Source organism: Centroberyx affinis, unplaced genomic scaffold, assembly GCF_046629955.1.
Source record: "Centroberyx affinis isolate AG114_WGS23_722 - 3 ecotype Tasmania unplaced genomic scaffold, CSIRO-AGI_Caff_v1 ptg006371l_1, whole genome shotgun sequence".
Lineage (NCBI taxonomy): Eukaryota > Metazoa > Chordata > Actinopteri > Beryciformes > Berycidae > Centroberyx > Centroberyx affinis.
In genome coordinates, this window is record NW_027283234.1 from 64,768 (window position 1) to 88,467 (window position 23,700).

The window sequence follows — 23,700 nt, forward strand, 5'->3', positions numbered from 1 at the left end:
AAGTTCGCTAGAATTTGGGTAAAACCTGAATGGAAACATAATTGTAGTTGCAGCAAGAGGCAATGGAGCTTGCTGTTTCAACTGATAGCTACCTCTGGAGACAATATTGTCTGTGGGTCCAAGTACTACAGGGAGGGAAGAGACCTTATCCTTTAACTAACACAATTTATATTCTTACATTAGAGCACCAATAAGAGGTCACAGGTCATGACAATGTGTCCTTTAGCGGGAAGGCAGGAGAACGGCCATATAGAGTTTTGACTGCAGAGTTGTGGTTTGTTGGGTGAGCTGACCCTGAATCAGGTTTAGCACCAGTGTGTAGACTGAACAGGAATAGGGGTGTGGGTTTGGCTCAGCTGATCCTGAATCAGTGGCTTCATAATTGACTGTATTAGTTAATGTTCCTCTCGTCGTCACAAACTTCCTGGAGCCACTGATTGGTACTGTAAACTCCAGGGAATACTGCAGGTTACAAGGCATAAGTAAATAAAGTTCATAAACACAGTATCTGGATAATTATGCACAAGCAATAGCTGCTGGTAAAATAAGAAAATACATAAAAAAGAACGAGTCTTGAAAAATAACCTTTTGATATGCTAAAATACAGCGGTAAAAAAATTGGACGGGAGGGAAACCAAAGGAAAAAAGAAAACAAATCTCTTCCATAGTAACAAAACAGTTTAAACCAAGAGGAGGACGGGAGCGGTCTCCTGGCGCCGGGGCACTGTGGGTAATGTAGTCGGGGTCACATGGCCAGGGCGCGGGCCTTGGCGGCGGCCCCCTGCGCCCGCTGCACCGCCGCCTGGCTGCCCTCCCTCCTCGTCAGCTGGCTGGTCTCAAACAAACCCTCGTGGCTGCCGCCGCCGCCGCCGGAGCCTCCGTCCGCAAAGGTCAACACTCCTGCAGCAGACACATTCCTCTTAACGCCTTTCATCAAAGAAAACAGTCGCTATGTTTACATGCACAGAGTCACACGACTACTGGACACTAGGGCTGGGTATCATTTAAAAAATTACGATACCAGTACCAATACCAGTAGTCATTTTTTTCTAGATTAGATCTGTGTACAAAAAGTATCGAATACAGGTATCGTTTGACTGGAGAAGTTTCGATACTACTTGGTACTGGGTTATTTCGGAGTACTGATACCCAGCCCTACTGGACACACTCTGCTCTGGTTAAAGGCAGAGATTTAGATTTGGATAGAGAGAAAAGATTCTTACTGCCCCATAGCACAAAATGACCATAATATATCTGCCGGGGTTGACAGGATTTTTGCAGGGGCGGTCTTAGCATTAGGCAAAGGTAAGCGACTGCCTTGGGCCCCGGCAGCTAGAGGACCCCACAAAAGACAAGAACAGAACTAATCCTACTATAAAATGAGGAAAACTCTGTCTGTCTGCATCCATTTTGCTCCTCAATGGGTTGGCCAATCAATCTGAAACTGCACATGGGCATTGAGCATCGGCATAGGCAGGGACTGACGAAGCTGAATTTTCCATTTTCCCAAATTTACGCTGTTTATGCGCATTTTTGGCAAGTCTGCGCAGAGTTATGGCACACGCATCCCCGGGTATGGACTAGTGTAAACTTATTTTTAAGAAATGTACTTACTGAAATACACCTCTTTTATTTGTTACAATAAATTACTTGAATCATGAGTCATGGTCACCTCCCTACTTAGTCAGGCTATAGTGGGCTATTCCACTTCTAGTGTGATTTTGGCACTTGACTTTAACAATAATAATAATAATGATAATAATACACTTTATTTATATAGCACCTTTCAAAACAAAGTTACAAAGTGCTTCACAAGACAAAATAAAAATGGTGGACAACAATAGTAAAAACAATTTTAAAACAGTTTAAAGGTTATACAACAATGGGAAGGAAATATAGGAGCAAAATAACTACATATGAGGAAGAGTATAATAAGTAAAATAAAACATTATAAAATAATTAAAATAATCAATAAAATAAGGAACAAGAGAATGACTTTGTATAATAATAGTTTTTAAGAAGTGACTTTAAGCTCATTTTCCTTCCCACTGCATCAGTAGCTGAGAGAGAAGTACAAATAATGAAATAAGCAAAGCTATGCAAGTTTATGTATAGAAAGGATGGATTAAAAGGCGAGAGGGTTGGGTTTTTGATCAATAGCCATGACTCAATAATTACATGGCCAGCCGCTGAGATTTCTGGCTTTCAATACTCACTTTCTGTCCCACACACTGTTTTGTGTTTTGGAACAAAAAGTCCCCACCCAGAGTTTCCACCCCTCCCAATCAACTTGAAAAAAATGCAAAAAGATGCAGCTTTGAGCTTCCCTCTTTGACTGAACGAGAGTAATAATCATAATAATGATAATAATCTTTTCTTTATACTCTTTATACTCCCTTTTCTTTTTTACAAACTGCTTTACAGATAAAAGAACAGGAACAAAAGGAACAAAACAAAGCAATAGCATCAGATAGACATCAAAATGTAGCAAAATGCTGTGTGAGTCTAAGTTTGATTTACTCCCATATTAAACTGGTTACTGTGGCAGAGGAACAGCTTACTGCTTCAACTTCTGGTTTTCACTGTCACTCAATATTAATGGATGATATTTTAAGAGCTGCCTTTTTTTTGTCATGTTTCCAGACATCTTAACCACGTTTCTCCTGATCAGAGTAGGACTTTACTCAGGTTCTTCTAACCCAGTTAGGACTTTTACATACATCAACCAAATACCAGGTTACTTGTGTAACGGGGTTATGAATAAAATTCTCTGTGCATGTAAACGCAGCCGGTGACAGATGTGTCTCCTGTAACAAAGCAGATTTGAGTCTGCGGGGGAGACAAAACCTGCGCTTGAGCAAACCCTCCGAGAGATATTTCAGAAACCTGCTGCGAATTATATTTGCAAATCATTCTTGTTGCTTGTTTGAACAGCTTGGGAGACGCTGGAGGGTGAGATTCACCACAAAGGACAAGATTTGTCACAGAATATTTTGCCCCGCAGTGAAACACTCCCTCCTGTCACTTTCTGGGAATCAGTGGATTTCTCTATAAGGCAAATCCTATTTGTTTGGGCCCAAAGCGGCTTCAGCAAACCATAAAATAATTGTAAGAGTTTGATTCCAAAGTGAGACCTTACCCTGTATGGCACCTGTATTCATAGTTAATGCCTGCATCTGTACAATACCTATATACTTGCTAACTCATACTTTTGCAGAGTTGTAATGTTCCATCACCGTAAGCCTTTATATCACATGGATATTGGCCTTTTCTAGGCCTTACATAAGGCACATTTTTCTAATAATGGAATGTGTATTTCCAAATGTCCTGCTGTATGTTCATTGAGAAGCTGCTGTCAATTATTTGTTTTTATCTGTTTTTTTTGGGTCTTAAATCAGATAAATAAAAAACTTGTGAAAAATGTGACACCTACTTTTTACTTTTTTTAAGTAAAATAAAATTACTGTGCAATATTAACAAAGTTCTTAGCTATTCTGACGCTTTTACTTGAAAAAATAACATTTTATAGACTGTCATCAGCTGTGTTTTTTTTTTTTCAATCGAGCAGCAAACATAAAATAAAATGCAGAAATCACGTTTAGGAATGAATGAAACCCTTCATTTGCAATTACTGTTTGGCCCAGGACTGATTTCATATTATGAGATCTCAGACAAGGCTGTGAGTGAAGGCTTGTTTATATGGCATCTCTATTTTTACAAGCAAAAAAAAAGAAAAAAAAGAAAGTAATTTCCTATCAGCCAGTCGTCACGGCGACACATTGCCCCTCCCTCGCCACCCAGCAGCCTTCAAATAGAAACGTGTTGATTACCTCTAGAGACGCAAACCCAGAGCCACAGGGGAGCGTTACAGCCGGAGCACAGAGAGATAATTAACATGTTTCACTGTTTAAGATAATTAGAAAGTATTAGAAAAGTTTGGTGTACACAACAAGGGAATTGAGATACTGTATAATACTGTAAAGATGTGAGATATTAAGAAGAATTTCCTTCAAAATTTTAAAATGAGATTTGAGAAATTTCTTTGAAATTGACACCTACTCTTACAAAATTATCAAATCAGCACAAATCTAAACAAATGATGATACTTTTTATAGGGAAGTACTGCCAGTAAACATTTTTAAGCAAGTCACTGATTCGCAAAATTTACAGATCCTATCCTTTATATTTTAGATATTGATTTTATGAATTTTTTTGAACAGTTTCATCAAAATTGGACCTACGGTGTCTGATATTACATTTGATCTTAAAATTATGGGTGTGTGCTGAAACTTTACCGTAGCCGTCCACGCAGCCGCTTTTAAACTCGCCCTCAAACTTCATCCCGTCGAAGCGATTGAAGACACCGGCGCCTTGGAACTTCCCCTGGACAAACTCACCTTCATACCTAAATAACCCCACACACACACACACACACACACACACACACACACACACAGAGAAACTTAGAATTGGTGCAGGAGTAGAAAAAGCTTAAATTCCTAGATCGCTAAAATAGAGCCAAGGCGTCCTGTCAAGTAAGAAAATATTCCAGTGACCCTTAAATGATCAAGTTTCACAGAGAAGTGATAGGGAAACGAACCGCTTGACCTTTGACCTGTACCTTTCTTAGTCTGGAGTTGTAGCGGGCCTAAAGGGTTGACCAGAGGTATGTCTTTGAAGAATGGTTACAATGAGGAAGATGTTTATGTTTGAAACTCTGTAGAAACGTAAAGGGTGACAGGTTTGAAGGTCGGACCCCTCCCATCCCCACCGGCATATTTGCTTTAACAAGGTGTTTCCTGCCTGGGCTCCTCTCAATACAACCTGTTGCATCATGGTACAATATCATGTGGTTTCAATACAGGAGCTTTGTAGGAGGGAATTTGTACATCATTTTAAGAAAGAGTCTTTTAAAACATATGGTGTCCAATTAAAAAGTCTTCTAATAAAATATAGTGTTTAAAAAGGTGTAGTTTATTTCATTGTGTAACATGATGAGGTTTAGATTTGCTAAAATGGATTGTGATTCAAAACAGGGTTAAAATACTCATTCACACGGTTAAACTCAGGAAGCTAAGGGAATAGAAGAGAGATAGGGATTAAGTTTGGCTTTGTGTTGGGTACATTTCTTTCTGAAGTTTAATTTTCCTTGTTTCTTTTCTCTCCCTCGTTTTTCTCTGTTTCACCCTGTCTCTCTTCTACATTTCCTATAGAGGTAGAGTTTCTTCCATAACATGATTAACAATGTATATTAGGAGGATTAACAAGAATTCTGGTCTGTGCCTGTGCGTACTGGGCATATTATATACGCTCATGTTCTGAGCATATAATATTGCTGAGATACAAGCTGAGAAGAGAGGTAGGAAGGATTCAAAACAACAAAAATTATTGTCCTATTATTAAATATCAGATATCAGACTGGAAAACCTGTAAATTAATTCTTCATTTAAAGACCAATAAATATCCCAGAGTTCCCCAACCATTCAGTAGGTGTGGTGGGTCACTCTGTCTTAAAGAGCAGCTGACACTAAAATAATTTCATTAGTTTGGGTTTCAGTGGACAGTTTTAGTGTCACATGATGCTCTGAATGCTGTTTCAGAGGCAAGAAGAAAATTCTGGGGGGGAAACACTGAACCCTTGTGATTTTTTTGGCATGAAAATGATCAAATTTAAAGATATTGAGCATCTGCACAAAGTCACACAGCCTCAGCATTCATTTCAAATTCTTGCCTGACAAAAAATTTAAAAAACAAAATCAGCCATGAAAATCTGTGGAGCAGAAGTAATTGTGTGATCTGGAATGACCCCAAGCTGTGGCAAAGCAACTTTAAAACCAATTTTTCATACAAAATACTTCTCTAATAGACTATGACAGCAGATGCACACAGCAAACTCAGAGGTTGTCAATGTTAGTTTTTAGCGAGTTGTTTTTTTTTTAACCGCATACAATCTGTGTGGTTTTGTGTGATAAAGTGTGACAGATCTTGTTTCCTGCTCCAGTCTGCTGTCTTACTTTCCTCCGCAGTTTATTTCTTAACATTAATTACTTTTCTGGGGCTGCTGAACTTATTGCATCTCAGCGTTCAGATTCCCCACTGAGTTGTGGTGTTATGAGCAGGGATGTCGTGGAGGTTAACGCCGCCTACGCTCACTTTACCCACCTTTTTATTTGCAGAATAGAGATTAGCAACTTTTTTTTTTTAGGCTCAACATTAATCTTCATGGCTGAAATTCATAGTATGCATCATGGTAAGTGGTATCAAACGGATGCAAGTCACAAGATGGGGTTTGTTGAGGAGAAAAAGGCAACAGTAAAACGTCGTCCCCCCACATATGATGCAAGCACCTCTTGGGCCAATCAGTGACGAGCTTTATCATCCCTCCAACTCAAAATTGGACTGGTGATTTTGCGAAATTTTGACCCTTAATTATAGCGCCTCCTTTCACAATATGATATTATGGCACAGTAAAAAAATTGTTTTATTGTTTTGAAAACTGTTTTGAACTGATATCAGAAGGATATTTAGGTCCCAGACAATGCCCAAACTTTCATTTTGCTGCTATTTTTACATGAATTTTCAGTGTTGGTGCAGGCCATCGTATCAATATCTATTCAACGTCAAAAAGTTTTGCCGGGTAGTTAATGGTAAAACACTGGAGAGGAGGAAGAAACAAAAGGAGAGAGAGTGTATGTTATGCGTATGAAGCTATGTATGTACATATAAATATTTGTGTGCATACATGTGTGTATATGTATGTATGTGTATGGATGAATATGTAATTACTTACAATTACTTTTTTTTTTTGTTTTGTTTTTCCTTTCTTTTCTTTTGTTTGTATCACCGGGTGTATAAAATACAAAAAATGAAAAAAGTAATAATAATTGCAAGGACATGAAAATACACTGGACATTTTGGATTGGTTGTACTGATTTAATTGCAATAAAAGTATGAGAAAAAAAAAAAAAAGTTTGCCGGGTAGCTAATGGTAAAACACTGAAGAGGAGGAAGAAACAAAAGGAGAGAGAGAGTGGAGGGATCTTTCACTCAGCAGTAGGAGCCAACTAGTTTCACAAGTGTCGCCAAGATCGACAACAACAAAAAGGACCAAAGGTGGATTTTTTTGTTGAGAGGCTTTCAGGGAAAAAAAAAACTGCCTCTTCTGCTTTGAATGAACAAGGTCAAAGGTCAGGCAAACATGAAGTGAGGCACTGACCTGGAGCCATCGGGGAAGACCAGCACCCCGCAGCCGTTGAAGAGGCCGTTCTCAAACTGTCCCGTGTAGCATGTCCCATCGCTGAAGGTCAGCTGTCCCAGGCCATGACGCAGACCTGAGGCAGCCAACACACACAGGACTGGGTTAGTTACTGGAAATAAACTAGTTCATCAGTTACAGTTTATGTTTAGTTGACTGAAAATACACACAAATGATAAAACACTTAAAAAGGAAGAAATACAAACTGCAGGTGAGACAAAGAAACCCTAAGAGAGTCATGAAAACATCTCAACAGCTCTAGAAAGATGAAAAACTAAGACCCAAGTGAGTAGGAACAGAAACCAAATGACATCAAAAACTCAACAAGGAGTCTGAAGTCTAAATAACGGTACAAAAAACAACTGAGCGCATGAAGTAAGTAAGGGAAATAAATGATCGGGGGTTTGGGGTTGAGAGAGTGGGAGTGAGGGAGGAAGGGAGTGTGTGAGTGATTGAAGTTTGGCAGCCTCCAGTCCAGCTCAGATGAAACCTGCAGCAGTTAGGAGGTTAACCCAGATTTCCACCAGCCAGGTCTGGAGGTTAAACACACTGTGGTCACTGGTGTTGCCAAAATAATTGCTAAAATTAGTATCATTATTTTATATTAAATTTAGTTCTGGTACTAATCACCACAAAGTACCACAAATCACACCACAAAGAACTACAAAGTACCACAAAGAATCACAAAGTAGCACAAAGAACTACAAAGAACCACAAAGTATTATAGAGAACCACTGTGAGATAGCTGTAGCCTGAGGGCCTTTAGTGAAGTAGGAGGCTGACTCAGAAGGCGATTTGAAGGTCCCACAGGTGGACATTTATTTACAGTGCAACCAAAGTGCAACACAAAAAAGAAAACAAAAATTAAAAAAACTGAAGATTTACAGAACAGAGGATAACTCAACTCATACCAAATCAAAATAACAGCAGCTGCCTCAGAACAACTCTTTAAACACAGCCACCAATTTCAGAGACACATCCCCTGGCCTTCACCAACCTCACTACAGGGGTGAGACATATTACCAGCTTTTATATATTATTAACCATAGTGTTATTTTCACAGCACTCCAATTTCCTACTGTACCTGAATGCATCACCAAAACCACCAATACAGTAAATACTCGCGATCTCGCACAGCAAAAGAATAATAAACATTAGCACAGTAAGAACCCCCCTCCGACATGGAATAGGCCATGACATCATCGCTGACGTCATCGACCACATAACAGACTCAACTGCAGGGCGGCCCCCTCCCAAACAGTCGTTTCCCGCGGCAGGTAAGAATACTTCTGTGAACAAAGAAAACTTAACTATACAATTCTGAAAATCCTGTAACCAAAACAACAATAAAGGTAAACAAAATAGCAACACTGTCTGTGATTATTATCTCAACAAAATATAATGCTAAACACAAACAGACCCGGGATAGTTATGTGTGTTGGCAATACACAGTGAAATTACCGGTCAACTCAATACGTGATAGAATTAACAAACATGTAGAGATGTACCAATGGGCTTAACTTATGGATAAAGAAATAATGTTAACAGTGACAAATAATGCGGCCATACCCACTTTGTCACAACCACAAAGAACCACAAAGTACCATGAAGAACCATCAAGTGTACCAAAACAAACTACAAAATACCACAAAGCATACCACAAAGTACCACAAAGTGCCACAAAGTACCACAAAGAACTCCAAAGTGTACTACTAAGCATACGACTAAGTACCACAAAGTGCCACAAACAACTAGTGTACTTTGTGGTAGTTTGTAGTTCTTTGTGGTAGTTTCTGGCGATTAGTAGGATCCCAAAATTCAGGTATGGTGACAAAACCCCTGGTCACCGGCTCGGCTGTGACCAGGGGTTTTTGGCGACCACCTCTCCTCAGTCTCCATGACATCAGAGTTGGGTTGTAATTACGGACACAACATCGATCTCTGTGGTCGTTTTTCTCTGAAACATAAAGCGCCAAAACTTGCGGCAGTGCTGACCGGGACTCTGCCAAAATCCCCCGGACCCCCCACTGTGTGTGTTTAAGAAGGTAATGCAACGTAAAGAGCTTAGGGACCTAAGCTGAATGAAACCAGTCCCTCACAGGACCGAGAAGACACCTCCGCCTCCGAGAAGCAAAAAAGAAATCAGACATGGCTGAATGATACTAAATGGACAAATGAATGAATGAGTAGATAGACAGATAGATAAATACGTAGATACATACATAAATACAGAGGTACACAAATAAACATAGAAAAATCATTTAATTTGTTTGTTGTCTGCTTGTTTTGTTGGCTGGTATGTTTTCAAAGTGTCACAAAATGAATCTCAGGAAAACCAACCTTGGTAATAATTGAGCCTATTTGTCCCTCTAAGGTCGATGGGTCTGCTCATGCTCTGAATGATATTGAAAATAGCCTGTTTGTTTGTTACAGACAAAGATTTTCCCTTCCCAAGCATAACCGGGGAATCTGACAAATAAGAATATTGCTTTCTATATCGAGACCACTTCTCTGGTGTATAGACATCAATTTCTCCCTTTCTTGAGCCATTACAGCCAGGAAACTGGCAAGAAGATAGAAAACATTATAATTTACCCGAGCAATCTTGGTCCAGTGTTCAGAATTTGCGCTTGCATCGTCTCAAATAATCCATTTCATAATTGAATAGTTACAATCCAATTTGGAAAATCAACTGCTACCTGAAATCCATCAGTCAACATTTCAAAAGCACAGTTGATTCTATCCTCAAAAACATGTAAGCAAATGACTTATGACTCAGAGCCTCAGCAGTGTGTGTGTTATTTTTTATGCAGGCAATTATTTTGTCAGAGAAGGTGACAACTTATTCAAATCATGGTGAAATCATTTTGAAACTAAACTGTATCTCTTCAGTTTCCGAGCTGCAAGGTGCACTAAAGACCAAACTGGAACCAACACAGGGGGCCAGCGGTGGAGCCAAAGCCAACAAGACCCTCAGCTTCCACCAGTTCCACCAAAACACTGACAAAGGACATGCTGGAAATGCTTTTACCCCCAACAGGTGCGTTCACACCAAGCATGTTTGGAGTGATTTATTTGAACTCTAGAGCGGTTACCCCTCGGTCTGGTTCGTTGGCAATGGCATTCAAATTCAGGTGACACTTAATGACAGCACCGAGATACTGGAAAATGCGAGTTTCAGTCCTCTTCCAAGTGAACTTTAATGGGGCTCATTAGGAGTGAGAACATAATCCAAACCAACTATAGCAAACAACCTCAAAATTCAAGGGTTTATGGGTATAAGCAGACAGATGTTGACATCTGATAGCCAGCAGAATGCTTGGAAAGCCTCGCATAACACAATGAGCCAAGGCCTGGTTCGCTTGTAATTGGGCAAATACAAAAATGCAACAAAGGGAACATTTTCTCTCTGGTTTAGACCAAAGAAAACTAACTGACTAAGGTGTGATCACAGCCTAAATAGCACGTTGAAGGTTTTCAAGACCTTGGTGGAGAAGGGCGTGAATGAGAATGGGGGAATGCAGTCAGCACTTTGGTCAAGTAGAACTAGGGGATTGAGGAGGGCAGGTATATATTATCATTTTAACTCAAATTTGCTTAACAAAAGGGTGGATGATATTCATATTCGGGGCTAACAAACAAAGGGTGAGTCACTCTCCTTCGTTTTACCCCTTCAAAATTTTCCCAAGGGGGTGAGATCCATTTTTCTCCCCCTAATCCTCCTCCTACCAATTTCCAGGATCAGGAGGATGGCAAACGGAGGAGAGAGAAATGAGCATTTCCCTTTGCCAACCTCTCCTCTATTAGCAGGCCCAGGAGGAATTAGGAGAGTAACTGGATGTCAGGCACAGTTGGAGACTTGCTGAGGAGGTCCCGGGTTCCTCACAGCAGCTGTAAGCAAGGAATTAGGATTTACTGCGAGCTCGCAAAGTGGCATGAGGCGAGAGGAGAGGAGAGGAGGGAGAGGAGGGAGAGGAAGACACGGGGCAAACCCCAGCAGTGGATGGGGATTTGGAGGAGGGGAGGGAGGCTGGCTGGCAGGGGGTGAAGCAGGGGTGAGGTTAGTGAGTGTGTCCCTTACTCCCGGCTAATGGCAAAGTAAATTAGGCAGTCCATCTGTCAGGGCCGCTTAAAGTGCTGCCCTCCGCCTAATCTCAGCAGGGTTTTCACAGGAGATTTGGAGAGGAGATTTGGCCGAGTTTCAAACTAAATCGGAAGCTCTACAGTGCTTTTTCAAAGCGTCTTGTTTTCTTTTTTGAACCATCCAGCATCCATGTGTGTGTGTGTGTGTGTGTGTGTGTGTGTGTGTGTGTGTGTGTATGTGTGAAAGCTGAGCAGGGGATGTGCAGATATGCGTGCATGTGTGTGAGTGAGGAACAGGGCTGACAGAGGCTTAAATCCAACACTTAAATCTCTGCTCCAAAGCCTAAAGGGGGCATTGATAAGTGAGTGAGAGCCAGAGGCTGAAATTTCACAGGCTGGCCACTGAAATATAACAAACTGTGGAGTGTCAAGACGCCGCAGTGTTCCACCCACAAACGCCGAGCACAGCGCCTCCAGTCAAGCTACGCGAGAGCCGTGTCAAAAGTATGAATGCCTTTATTGAAACTGATGGAATCAACTGGCAGCAGCGTAAGCTTTTTACAGACCGCTAAAAAGCTAATAGTTTTCTTTTTGCTGAAGGGACGGATTATGGGTGGACTACTGTAGGAAGGGACAGTTATTTCCTCTCCCTCTCTTCTGGTTTGAGTCCTCAGACGGACTCTAATCTGCCGCTCAGCTCCTCTGCAGCGCCTCTCTCCGATCTCGTGTCAGGTCACGCTCTCTGGCTAATTAGGGTTTAGCTGAATTTGTCCGGCTTTTATGTCAATCAATAGTGGTAATGCATGGATGTTAAACGGCCGCATCGGCGAAGTACAGTAGTAAATGGCCCGTGGCCGTGCCTCGCCGTGGACGTGCCCGACCTGCTTCCTGTAACCCGATCGCCCCTGGGCCGGTCTTCAACCATCGCGCCGCTGAATTATTCATGTGACACCAGACCTCCGCCGGACACACACCGACATGCTTGTGTGCAAACAGTGACTTCGCATGCATGGACGCAGAGGCTCGATGCATGTATGTACAGTATGTGCTGATGACACTCCCCCCCACACACACACACACACCAACACCCCGCCCACACACACACCAGCACCCCCCCCCCCCCCCCCCCCCCCCCCACACACACACACACACACACCTGAACCAAATTACACTCCAATCAACACTTGTTAACTCTACACATTTTGCTGTGTACTACAATGTGCATATCATTTAGAATTTGCATTTATTATTTTCCATTATCATGTGATGTAATGGGGGTGGAAAAGGGGCACAACTGAATGTCTATATATTCTTGACGTTATTGTTGTATACTGCCCATAAAAACAATAAACAGATTATTAAAAAAGTGCATATCAGTGCATCACAGCTAAACTAGCTGAACAGTTGTGTGGTCTTGGCAGCGATCCAGATGTTTCCCCCCGACATCGAACCCGCTTGAGCATCAAACTTTTGTTCTTTGTTTTCTTTTGTTTTGTCTTGCCCTAAAGGTTGTGTAAGTGATTTTGTCAAACTGCAAATACTGGTTTAGGTAGTGTGATTTCCTTTCTCAGCGGGCTCACTGACACCAGATGGTGTGTGTGTGTGTGTGTGTGTGTGTGTGTGTAAGCGTGTGTGTTTATGTGTGTGTAGATTTGCCTGTGGTTACTGACTCAAGTTTATTTGACACTGTTTTCTGTGGTGTTTGCCCATGAGCTGCAATCTGTGTGCGAGAGTGCAGATTAATTCAAAAGCAGAGTTTGCTGCTGTCACGCATGTATGCTCACTTTTCTCTTAAAAGTGAAATAGATACACCACTGGTCATTCCTTACAGTTCACCGTAAATGAAATTTCAGTCATTATACCCACCCCAACGTCAGTCGAAAAACCCACTGAAGTTTGTAGGACCACCAAACACACAGCGAGTTAGCCCCCGTAGTTCCATCTCAGCCTTCTTCCAAACTATTAAAGAAATAGTTCACCCAAAGATGAAAATTCTGTCATCATCTCCTCCCCCTCATGCCAGTTGAAACACAGGTGAAGTTTGTCCATATAACACACAGAGAGGCTGCCAGCACAACTCCATAGCAGCCTTCTCCAAAACAACTGAAGTCAGTGGGGACCAGTTCTTCAGAGCTCCAAAAAGACCTACAGTATATTTACACCTGTTTTTGTTTTGGAACTCTAAAGAACAGGTCCCCATTGACTTCAGTTGTTTTGGAGAAGGCTGCTACCAAGTTGTGCTGGCAGCCTCCCTGTGTGTTACTGTATATGGACTAACAAATTTCACCTGTGTTTCATTTGGCATGAGGGTGAGCAGATGATGACAGGATTTTCATTTTTGGGTGAACTATTCCTTTAAAGTTAATGAGGCCGTCTTTTTACAGCTCCAAAAAAGCTATAAAATGTACGTCAAATTTCTCTAAAAATCATTTCGTACCTAAACGACTGCACTGTTGGTCCAAAAGTTCAGGATTTACATCATTATTTCCTATATTTTCCTAACTGACTATGCTCTGGTCAGTCTACAGCGTTCTGGCGTGAAATCAAAGTATTGTGAGTAAGGAAAATATAGCATAACATGCAGCATAACCCAAGTGTTTTGTAGCCAAACGATTGCACTGTGGGTCCAAAGGTCTCCTATATTTTCCTTAATGACAATACTCTGGTTGTGCGCCTTGCAGTAGTGAGCACAGTATCCCACCAGAGCGCTGTAGACTGGCCAGAGCATAGTCAGTAAGGAAAATATAGAAGATAATGATGTAAATACTGGACAATTGGACCCACTGTGCAGTCGATTGGGTACAAAACACTTGGGTTATGCTGCATCAGCCGTTTGTAGAAATTTGATGGACATGTTATGTTTTTCTGGAGCTGTAAAATGATTTGAGGCACTTTGAGCTTCAATAGTTTGGGAGAAGGCTGAGATGGAACTACAGTGGCAAACTGCTGTGTGTTTGGTGATCCTACAAACAAAGAAGTTTGACTGACATGGGTTTGAAGAAATAATGACTCCTTTAATCCTGTTGTGGCTGTATAGCTAGGTATACATTAATACCCATCTAAACTCAGATGTATAGGTTTTTTCTTTTTTCCTGTGCAGTGTTCAAAACACTCAGCACCATTTCTCTAGATCAGTGATTCTCAACCTTTTTCCTTTCAAGGACCCCTAATTTAGTCCACATCAGAGCCACAGACCCCCATTTGAAGGGATTTTGTCTCTCAGACCCAAATCTGAGAATATTTTTATTGTTGGATATGACTATAGACTATCTGTATTGTAGGTAGAGAGTTAACAGTGAAACTATGATCAAAATGAGAACCATGTGCATACCTTATACAAAGGAGACCCATTGTCTATTTATATTTTCAATGTTTTTATATACCTACTACTTAATACTTGTAATATACTGCTTTTTTTTATATACTACTTCTAAAGCCTGATTTATAGTTTGGCGTCAAAGTGTCGATGTTGCTATGCTGCAGGTGTTTGCGGTGCAGATTCCTATTTTTATAAACTACTTTCTGAATTGTGTGTTGTGTTTAATGTGACCCACGGGAGCCGCCCATCAAGTATGAATAATTCCTTGTATGTGCAAACTTACTTGGACAATAAAACTGAATCTGATCTGATATTGATTAATGATTGTTGTTGGTCTTGTGGCTGCCTAGGCGTATCAAAAATAAACAGATACCAGAGGAGAGTGAGGTGCTGGCAGTACATGACAGCATGTTTACATGATTCCACAATTTGACAACTCCCCATAATAATCCTGTTTACAAGTGAAGTACGCATTTCAATTATCCAGAGAGAATTCTGGGATTTTACCTAAACAATTATAGCCATGATTCTGCACTACCACATCATGCTATTCCACAACCTTTTGCAGTTATTCTGACAAATCCATCGTCCTTGAGTTTGTCTGACACTCGTCTAAAATGGTCACCATTATGATTCTTGCACCCTTCTGAAAACCGCAGGATATCTAGGGCTGCAACTAACGATTATTTTCATTGTCGATTAATCTGTCAATTATTTTTGACAGTTGTTTGATCTATAAAATGGTGAAAAATGTGGATCAGTGTTTCCCAAAGCCCAAGATGACGTCCTCAAATGTCTTGTTTTGTCCACAACCCAAAGATATTCAGTTTACTGTCATAGAGGAGTAAAGAAACCAGAAAATATTCACATTTAAGAAGCTGGAATCAGAGAATTTTGACTTATTTTTCTTAAAAAAATTACTCAAACCGATTAAGCGATTATCAAAATAGTTGGCGATTAATTTAATAGTTGACAACTAAACGATTAATCGTTGCAGCTCTAATGATATCCATGTCTTGTAACACTTTGCACATTAAAGTGTTACTCCTGTCTACTAATGCAAATGCAAACAGAGTACTGAACACTACTGCGATTCTGCTTACATCGACTAACAGCATAATCGCATTAATCTAATCAGAGTATTACACGGACTCTGCCTTACTCGTATTATTACTGTCTTAACCGCATTATCATCACATTTTTGATGTGCATGTGAACATGGCCTGTGATGGAGCATGGGCGGATGACAGAGCGGGGGGGGGTCTTGCCTTCTTTCCATTCTCCGTGGTACTCCTCCCCGCTGGAGTAGGTGAAGGAACCTCTTGTCAGGGTCATGGGTCCTGCTGGGGCGCACACACACACACACACACACACACACACACACCATTATTAAAATCTGAAGTTGACATTTTGGCACCAGAGCTCATAGTTTGTGATCCTAAATAATGTGTTTTCACCTTTTGACACACCATGGGTTAACTGATAGCTTCTGAACATGTTTACAGAGTAAAGGGGAAAAAAAGGGAATTGTGCACTCCAAAAAAAAACCAAGGCACTCTTACTGTTTTTTTTTAATTATTATTGTATATTAAAAATGACTTTATTACCTTGGCATGTCCAAACAAAGAGGATAAAACCATACGAGTGAGGATGTCTAACCCACACATAGCGGCTTACCTTGCCTTCACCAGGGTCTGGGTCAGAGTAGGTTACACCAGTGGTTCTCAACCTTTTGAGACCACTAATTTAGTCCACATTAGGACCACAGGCCCCCATTTGATGAGATTTTATCTCGGACCCAAATCTGAGAATATTTTTATTGTCAGATATGATTTTGTCCAGAATTCCATGACTATCTGTACTGTAGATAGAGAGATAACAGTGAAACTATGATCAAAATAGTCATTCTAAAATGGCAAAATAATGAAGTTTAACAATTCATCAATTTGCTGGGGACCCCCTGGAATGCCCTCAAGGACCCCTGGTGGTCCCCGGACCCCACGTTGAGAACCACTGGGTTAGACATCCCATTTTTAATATACAAGTAAGAGTGCCTTTGTTCGATGATCAAGCCTTGTATCCGAAGAGCGCCTTACTACATACATTGGAATTCAGCTGAGCACGCCTATCTCCTCTCTTTTTATTAAGTAGTCATGCCCAAATGATGCTGCCCCAGGGCCACCAGGCTTTCATTCACTCTCTACAGGCTTTTCCATTGTGTTAACAGCTCATTTGTCTCCTGTCAGTGTTGATCACGACTGCAACACTTTCATTTTCTGGTTTCACTGAAAGAAAATAGAGGTTAGTTGTTAAAAAATTATATATTTCTCTTATTGTGATTCTCTTAAGGCTATCAACGGAGATGAACGCCACTCCGTCCTGATGTTTTAAAACGAGGCTGGAGTTAGATGAACTGCCGCAAACAGGAGCAACAAAGCAACATTTATACATGAAGAAAAAAAATCTGAAACCATTTTGTGAGACTGAATAATTACTTGAATGTCATAAGGCACGCTGTCAGATTAGACAGGAGGAGGAGTGTGTATCCCTCCATCTAATGTTGCCACAGTAACGGCGCCCTAATCCCTTTCATCCTGCCGGCATGGCGCTGACAGCCCCGACACACACACTGAGCTGGCCTGCTGAAACAAAGCGAAACGTTTACCTGTTGGTTATTAAGAGCAAATGAGTCCCTTCCCTCTACATCACTGACAACAACACGGCAGGTGGAGGATTTCTGCACCTCAGCGACAATTAGCCTTTTCCGTAGCTGCGCGTCTCCTGGCAGAGCGGCCTCAGCGTCTCTCCAAGGCGCTGCGCTCCTATTGGTCACTTTGCCTCGACCTCGACTCAAGCCGTCTCCCTATTGGCTGCGCCTCCCGTGTCCGTCCCTCCATGGGAGACATCTTTGTAAAGGGCAGCGCTCTGCCCGGAGTTCAACGACTTAATTAGCCGGAGTGCTCCTCTGTTAAAGCGTTTGCCCTTGCCTTTTATGTGCTGCCCACCGTCTCTGTAGGATTATAAAACGGCACCGAGGTCCCTCTTAATGATATTATGTCATTTCATGTATCAATTTGGTGATTAGGCCTACGTTTTGGCGAGTTTTATGGAACTTGATTTACGCTTCTCCCAATGCGCAAAAACAGCTGCATGGTGGGTGAGGTTTTGTCAAATGAGATGATATGGATTCAAAGCCAATAAGGCAAAGTAAAGCGCTTAATCTCCTTTTATTCAGCAAATAGCTTAAAAAACAAGGTGACCCTCCCAGCAACATAAATAAAACTAAAGTCCTCTGAACTGATTTAATTTCTCAGGGGGGGGGGGGGGGGGGGGGGGGGGGAATGGGACCAGCACCAGCTTCTGTAAGCCATGACCAAAATTTAAATTCCAATGGAGCTAGTCTAAAAACTAGTGTAGGCTATAACAATAATAAAATAATATTTTGATGAAATACTGCTGACCGCCAGTGACCAAAGATATTAATGGTTCATTGTAACAAAATCTGAAAAATTAAATAGAAAATTAGGTCAAATTCAGAAGTGTTGTAGGCCATGGAAAACACTGTGGACAGGTGCAGCAGATGGGTTCAAATAGCTGAACAGTTAAGCGTTTACTTTAATTAATTAGTAAGGGAATCTAGTCCCTAATTAAAAAGATAACTTAATCCGAGAAGAAATAAAAAATATTAGGCCTACAGAAACATTATGGTGATATATAATAGGGGGATTTTTCAGACAGTCTCACTCTGTTCACACGGGTCACATCAAAAAGCTCTAGGCCCTTATTTTCATGTCATTATACTCCAGATATTTCTGATAACAATGCCTTTTTGTAGCCTTCATAACCTAGCCTGTAGTTTATTTACTACTGCGATATAGTCAGTACTGGCTGTAGGCGCCGTAACGCATCTATTAATTTAAACAATGCAGTGTCTTATGCGCATTTAAAATCCCCGGCGCACCCGTGCCCTTTGACACACATAGCTTTAAGCCATGGCAAATTTGGAGCAGAGGCGCCCTATGCTACCCTTCAACATTAAAACACACAAACATCCCATTAAACGACCAATGACAGCACATCCTCAAGCCGAGATGCTGGAGGGAGGGAGGGGGGGGGGGGCGTTTTTGGTGGGTGGGACAAATGAGCGCTATAGAAAGGGGGATGCTGCAGCCCCGTCCCCCTCATATCTCACTCCACCCAGCCCTAGAATAAAAACCACCGGTGACGTGCGCGCAGGGAAGCACCCAGCAGTATGTGCGCGCCCACGGGAGGGGCCGATAGAAAATGGCGAGTCTGTGCAAAAGGCAGCAATGCACGATAGAGAGGCTCGGCTTTCGGCAGGAACTTGACTCTTGGAGGCACAAACTCATTCACTGTGTAGGTAAGCTCGTTTGGCATTGTATGTGTGTCTGTACGGGCGGCCGGAGAGCCCCGGCGTGCGTGTGTGTGTGTTTAGTTTTTTGGAGTGTAAATAGCAGATTCCGGGGCTGTTATGTCCAGGGAAAACCTATAGGCTCTCGGTGAAGCTGTCATTTTTTGTTACGTACGGCTGTTGCCTGGCGCTGCCCGCCTCCCACCGGACATATCCAAAAATATTCAGCTGTAAGTTTTTGGGATCATGTTGGGCATGTCGCCAGGTGTTTCAGCTCCACACTCTGTGTTTATCACCTGTCTGCTTGTTTCGTGGTGTTTTATTCAAAGTATCCACGGTCCCGAGCCGCCGGGGTATTTTTTATACATTATTCCATTGCTGTTTATTTATTGTAAGCAGGGCATGTCACGTGTGCAGATGGAGCTGCGCCTCAGCCAATCGGCTGCCCCGCCGGCCCGTGCCCGTGTGCGCGCCACCGTGTTAGTTTTTGGTGGGGGAGGGCGGCGCGCGCTCACCGTCTCCAAACATGACGCCGGGGCTTTTGGGCGCTGCGCGCTCCCCCTCTGCTGCCCTGGAAATCGGCATTTGGGAGCGCGCATTGCTGCATTGGGGGAAATGTCAGTGGAAATAATTTTGTATTTTAGGGGGAAGGTGGGGGGTGACGGCGAGAAATGCCTCGGTGCTCACCGGTGAACCGGGCTGGGACTTGTTGAAACGGCGCGCTTGGATGCGATTCTAACAGATGATGGAAACTCTGCGACTGAGATTTGTTCAGCGCAGTTTGCATTAAGAGATATTTATGTTTTTAATGTTCATGGCAGGACCGACAGACTCCATCTGCTTATTGCAGTTGCGAAGCATGGTGCAGCAAGCATGCCGCACATTTGACAATCTGTGTTTTATTTAAGAATTGATCAAATCCAGTTCATAACCTTTCTCAGCCTTTGGCCATTAGTTCATGTCCGCAGTTATTTTGGATTTTCTCATCCATACGTCTCACTCTCCCCCCTCCCCCTCCTCACCCCATCCTCCATTTCTGGTATATTTCATTAGCTCTGTTTAATCCGGTTAGATCGCCCTATCCGATGTTATGGTGAGATTATCATCCACTCTTCGCCTCTGATCTCCTAACCTCCGGGTTTCCTCGGTTTCAACCGCGCTCCTAATCTGGCTTTTATCGGCGGAAAGCGCCGCAGACCCGCCGGGAGAAACGGGGTGTTGCGGCTCCACTTGTTTTTGGATGCGTTTCTCCGTCCAGATGTTGCGCGTTGACCTGTCACCTACTTAACCATCCGGCCGCTTCATAATATCTCACATGTCCTCATTCTGGGCTACATCGGATTTTTAGTGAGAAATCATTATAATCGGGGATGTAGTGGTAAATAAATAGGTGGGTAATCTATGACCTCCAGATGGTGATCAGCATAAGGAACCACAGCCACCAAATCAATTATTCTGCTTTTCCTCCTTTACTTCATGTCTTACATCAGTTTGGCTTGACTTACTATGATCCTACACATGCATTTATCTAATTAAGATTTGTGTCAGTCTAAAAACGCACATAAACTCAATTCCACAAATAAAACATGTGATTAAACTGAGTTAATGTGGGTTTATCCTCCACTACATAATAATAACAGGCTGCTTTTTGTCCTGCTTTTGCCTACATTGTTGTGTATTATCTAATTAGTGTTGTTTTAATGCATTAATAGGCCACTAGGGTAGTGTTATTAGTGATAGGGGCTGATGTTGATCCTTCCCTAAAAGCTTAACTTAGGCTACGAAATGGGGAGACACATTTTTAAGGGTTGTTGTAATGAAAAACAACTGTAGTTAACCTATAATAAACTTAAGGATGTTATTCAGATATCACAGTAAAACTAAAAGTCCTTATACAGTGATATATACAGTATATAGATGACAAAATATGAACGTTATCATAAGGTTATCATAAACTCACTATATTATAAGTCCCTATAGTAACCTAATGTTATACTGATACTATAGGACAATGGTTCTCAACGTGGGGTCTGGGGACCACCAGGGGTCCTTGAGGGGGTTCCAGGGGGTCCCCAGCAAATTGATGAATTGTTAAACTTCACCATTATTTAATTTACAAGAAACACAATTAGAGAATGTAGCAGAATGACTGTTTTGATCATACTTTCTCTGTTATCTCTCTACCTACAATACAGATACTGTAGTCATGGAATTCTAGACAAAATCAAATCTAGCAATAAAAATATTCTCAGATTTGGGTCCGAGAGACAAAATCTCATCAAATGGGGGTCCTTGGCTCTAATGTGGACTAAATTAGGGGTCCTTGATATGAAAAAGGTTGAGAATCACTGCTATAGGAGATAAAAAATACCATAAAGTATTAAGGTCACTAGCACACAACTCTCTATATATTGGAACATTGTATAGTGTTTGTGTCAATATATCAGTCAACACATCTATTTTTCCTTTGACGGGGTAGTGCGCGTGTGTTTGTTTGTGTGTGTGTGTGTGTGTGTGTGCATGGACTTAGGCTATGCTTTAGTTAGGCCTATTTGCTCAAGCCCAGTTTCTGCTTGTTGACACTCATTGGTTTGTTCTGCATGACAAGCAGCAGTGGAACACAGCAGCGGTTATCAATGCTCAGATTGAAATCCCACGCACTTATTGTTTGAAGGCTAATCGGCTTTAAAGCTGTGAAACACTGGAACGTCTGAAAAAAATATTTGTTTCCCTCTGGCCAGCAGAAGAGATCGTAACCATGTGGGGGGAAAAAATCATTCGAATGTATTAGTCAATATCTCTAAAGTATTGAGGATCCAGTTTGTAAAAGTGTTATACTTTCTTCAACCAGGCACTTAAAAACTTGCTGTTTTTCATTTTGTGCTTGTTTTAATTTTGTGTCATCGATCATTTTGTAAGACTAGGTGTCACTTTTGTCAAATGGCAGATATCTCATTTTGGAATGAAGCTCTTTATAACTAAAATTGTTTTTTCCAGCTTAAACCTGAAAAAGACACACATGCCAACTTATACATTTGTTATTAAAACTCTTCATCTGACCATGGAAAACTTTAATCCAGAATGCAAAACAAAAGCTGACATTTAAAGTCACACCATTAAAGTCACGAGTCATGTTCAGACCTTTGTTGTCTAATGAACATCAGGTAGCAACATTTTCCCAAGCTGGAGAAGCCTGCACTGTATATACAGATGTGGAAGGAAGGAAGCAGCCTTAACTCGTCTCATCTGATACTACAGGAGGCTCTCGGTGTATTTGCCCTGTGCCGCACTGACAGTGAAGCGCACGCCACAGAAAGGTTAACATTATTAGTTGGTAGCAATTATAGGCCAACTGCTGATTCCTTTGGCACATAGAGTAGGTAACGGAGTATGACTAATTTGATTGCTAAAGGGTTGTCTCTGTTAGAGAGAGAGGGGGGGAGAGAGAGAGAGGTGTGAGTCTTACTGGCAGATTGGAGTTTTAGTTATAGAAACGTTCGTCTGAGGCAGAAATAATCTCATTGGTTGAGCTAAACATTAATGGGCGGAGTCAAAGAACCACAGTTTTTCGGAGCGCAAGTTATCTAACTGACTTGAATTACAAAGAAGGAACTCCGATCAAAATGTAAATAAAAAATATAAATGGTAATGACTTCTTTTTCATTAATTCATGGCTGACAACTCATTCGGAAGGTCAGCAGCTAGCTAACTAGCTTACCTAGATAGGTATAGGCTAGTATGGCCAGTTTGAATTTGGAAGGTCAGATAGACTAACTAGCTAACATAGATAACTTAGTATTGATAGACTGTATTTTTTCAGTTAGCAGCAGAGCGCTAGGCTTCATAATATTAGCTTCCTCCTCTCTTACCTCTTCTACTTACCTTGTCTTTTTCACTGAGCTTCAGTTTAATATTACTTAACCAGAAAACCTGTGATTCTTTGTCTCCGCCCACTGAGGTTAAACTCAACCAATCAGATTATTTCTGCTTCAAACACACACACACACACACACACACACCACCATGGCTGGTCCTTCAATAACGGACAGATGGACACCCCGAGAAATCTGCCTGCTACTTTCGCTTCATGGGCTTTTTGAAAAGAAAAACAAAATGTGGCACATTTAACAGGGTGGTGGTTGGGCGGGGTGCCCTCTATACCTCATACACACACACACACACACACACACACACACACTCAACCTGCCACTCAGGCAGTGTGGCAGCGATCCACCCATTTGACCAGACCGGGTGCCAACACCGTAAATCTCTCTGCATCCTCTCCAATGCACACACACACACACACACACCCCACCCCACCCCCAAGTGTACAGCTATCTTGGGGGCCGACCATGCCAACCAGGGGCCCCGTGGGAGGCAGATTGCTCTGTTTGGGGGGGGGGGGGGTTGACTGACTGCAATCTGTGGTAAAGGAAAATACGCAACTGGCACTGGCTAAATGTCGACAGAAGGTGTGTGTGTGTGTGTGTGTGTGTGTGTGTGTGTGTGTGTGTGTGTAAACCTTTATTTATCCAGAGAAAGTGGACTGCAGCTCCTGCTCTTTTCCAGCAGCACCCTGCCTCATACAGTGTATCCAGTTCCACACATGCACACTGGGAGCTTCCCAGTACAGCCACAGCATTCTACTGGTGGCCACTGAGCAGCTCCACT

General features: G+C 41.9%; 1 protein-coding gene across 1 annotated transcript; it reads right to left on the reverse strand.

Annotated features, from left to right (window-relative positions):
* Positions 1 to 745: 745 nt before the first annotated feature.
* LOC139638459 (MORN repeat-containing protein 4-like) lies at positions 746 to 15,992 on the reverse strand. Its single transcript, XM_071512598.1, has 4 exons — positions 15,926 to 15,992; positions 7,217 to 7,331; positions 4,296 to 4,405; positions 746 to 900 (listed from the first exon to the last, which is right to left on the reverse strand). The coding sequence occupies exons 1-4, from the start codon at positions 15,990 to 15,992 to the stop codon at positions 746 to 748; spliced, it is 447 nt and encodes a 148-aa protein (XP_071368699.1).
* Between the last annotated feature and the right edge of the window lie 7,708 nt (positions 15,993 to 23,700).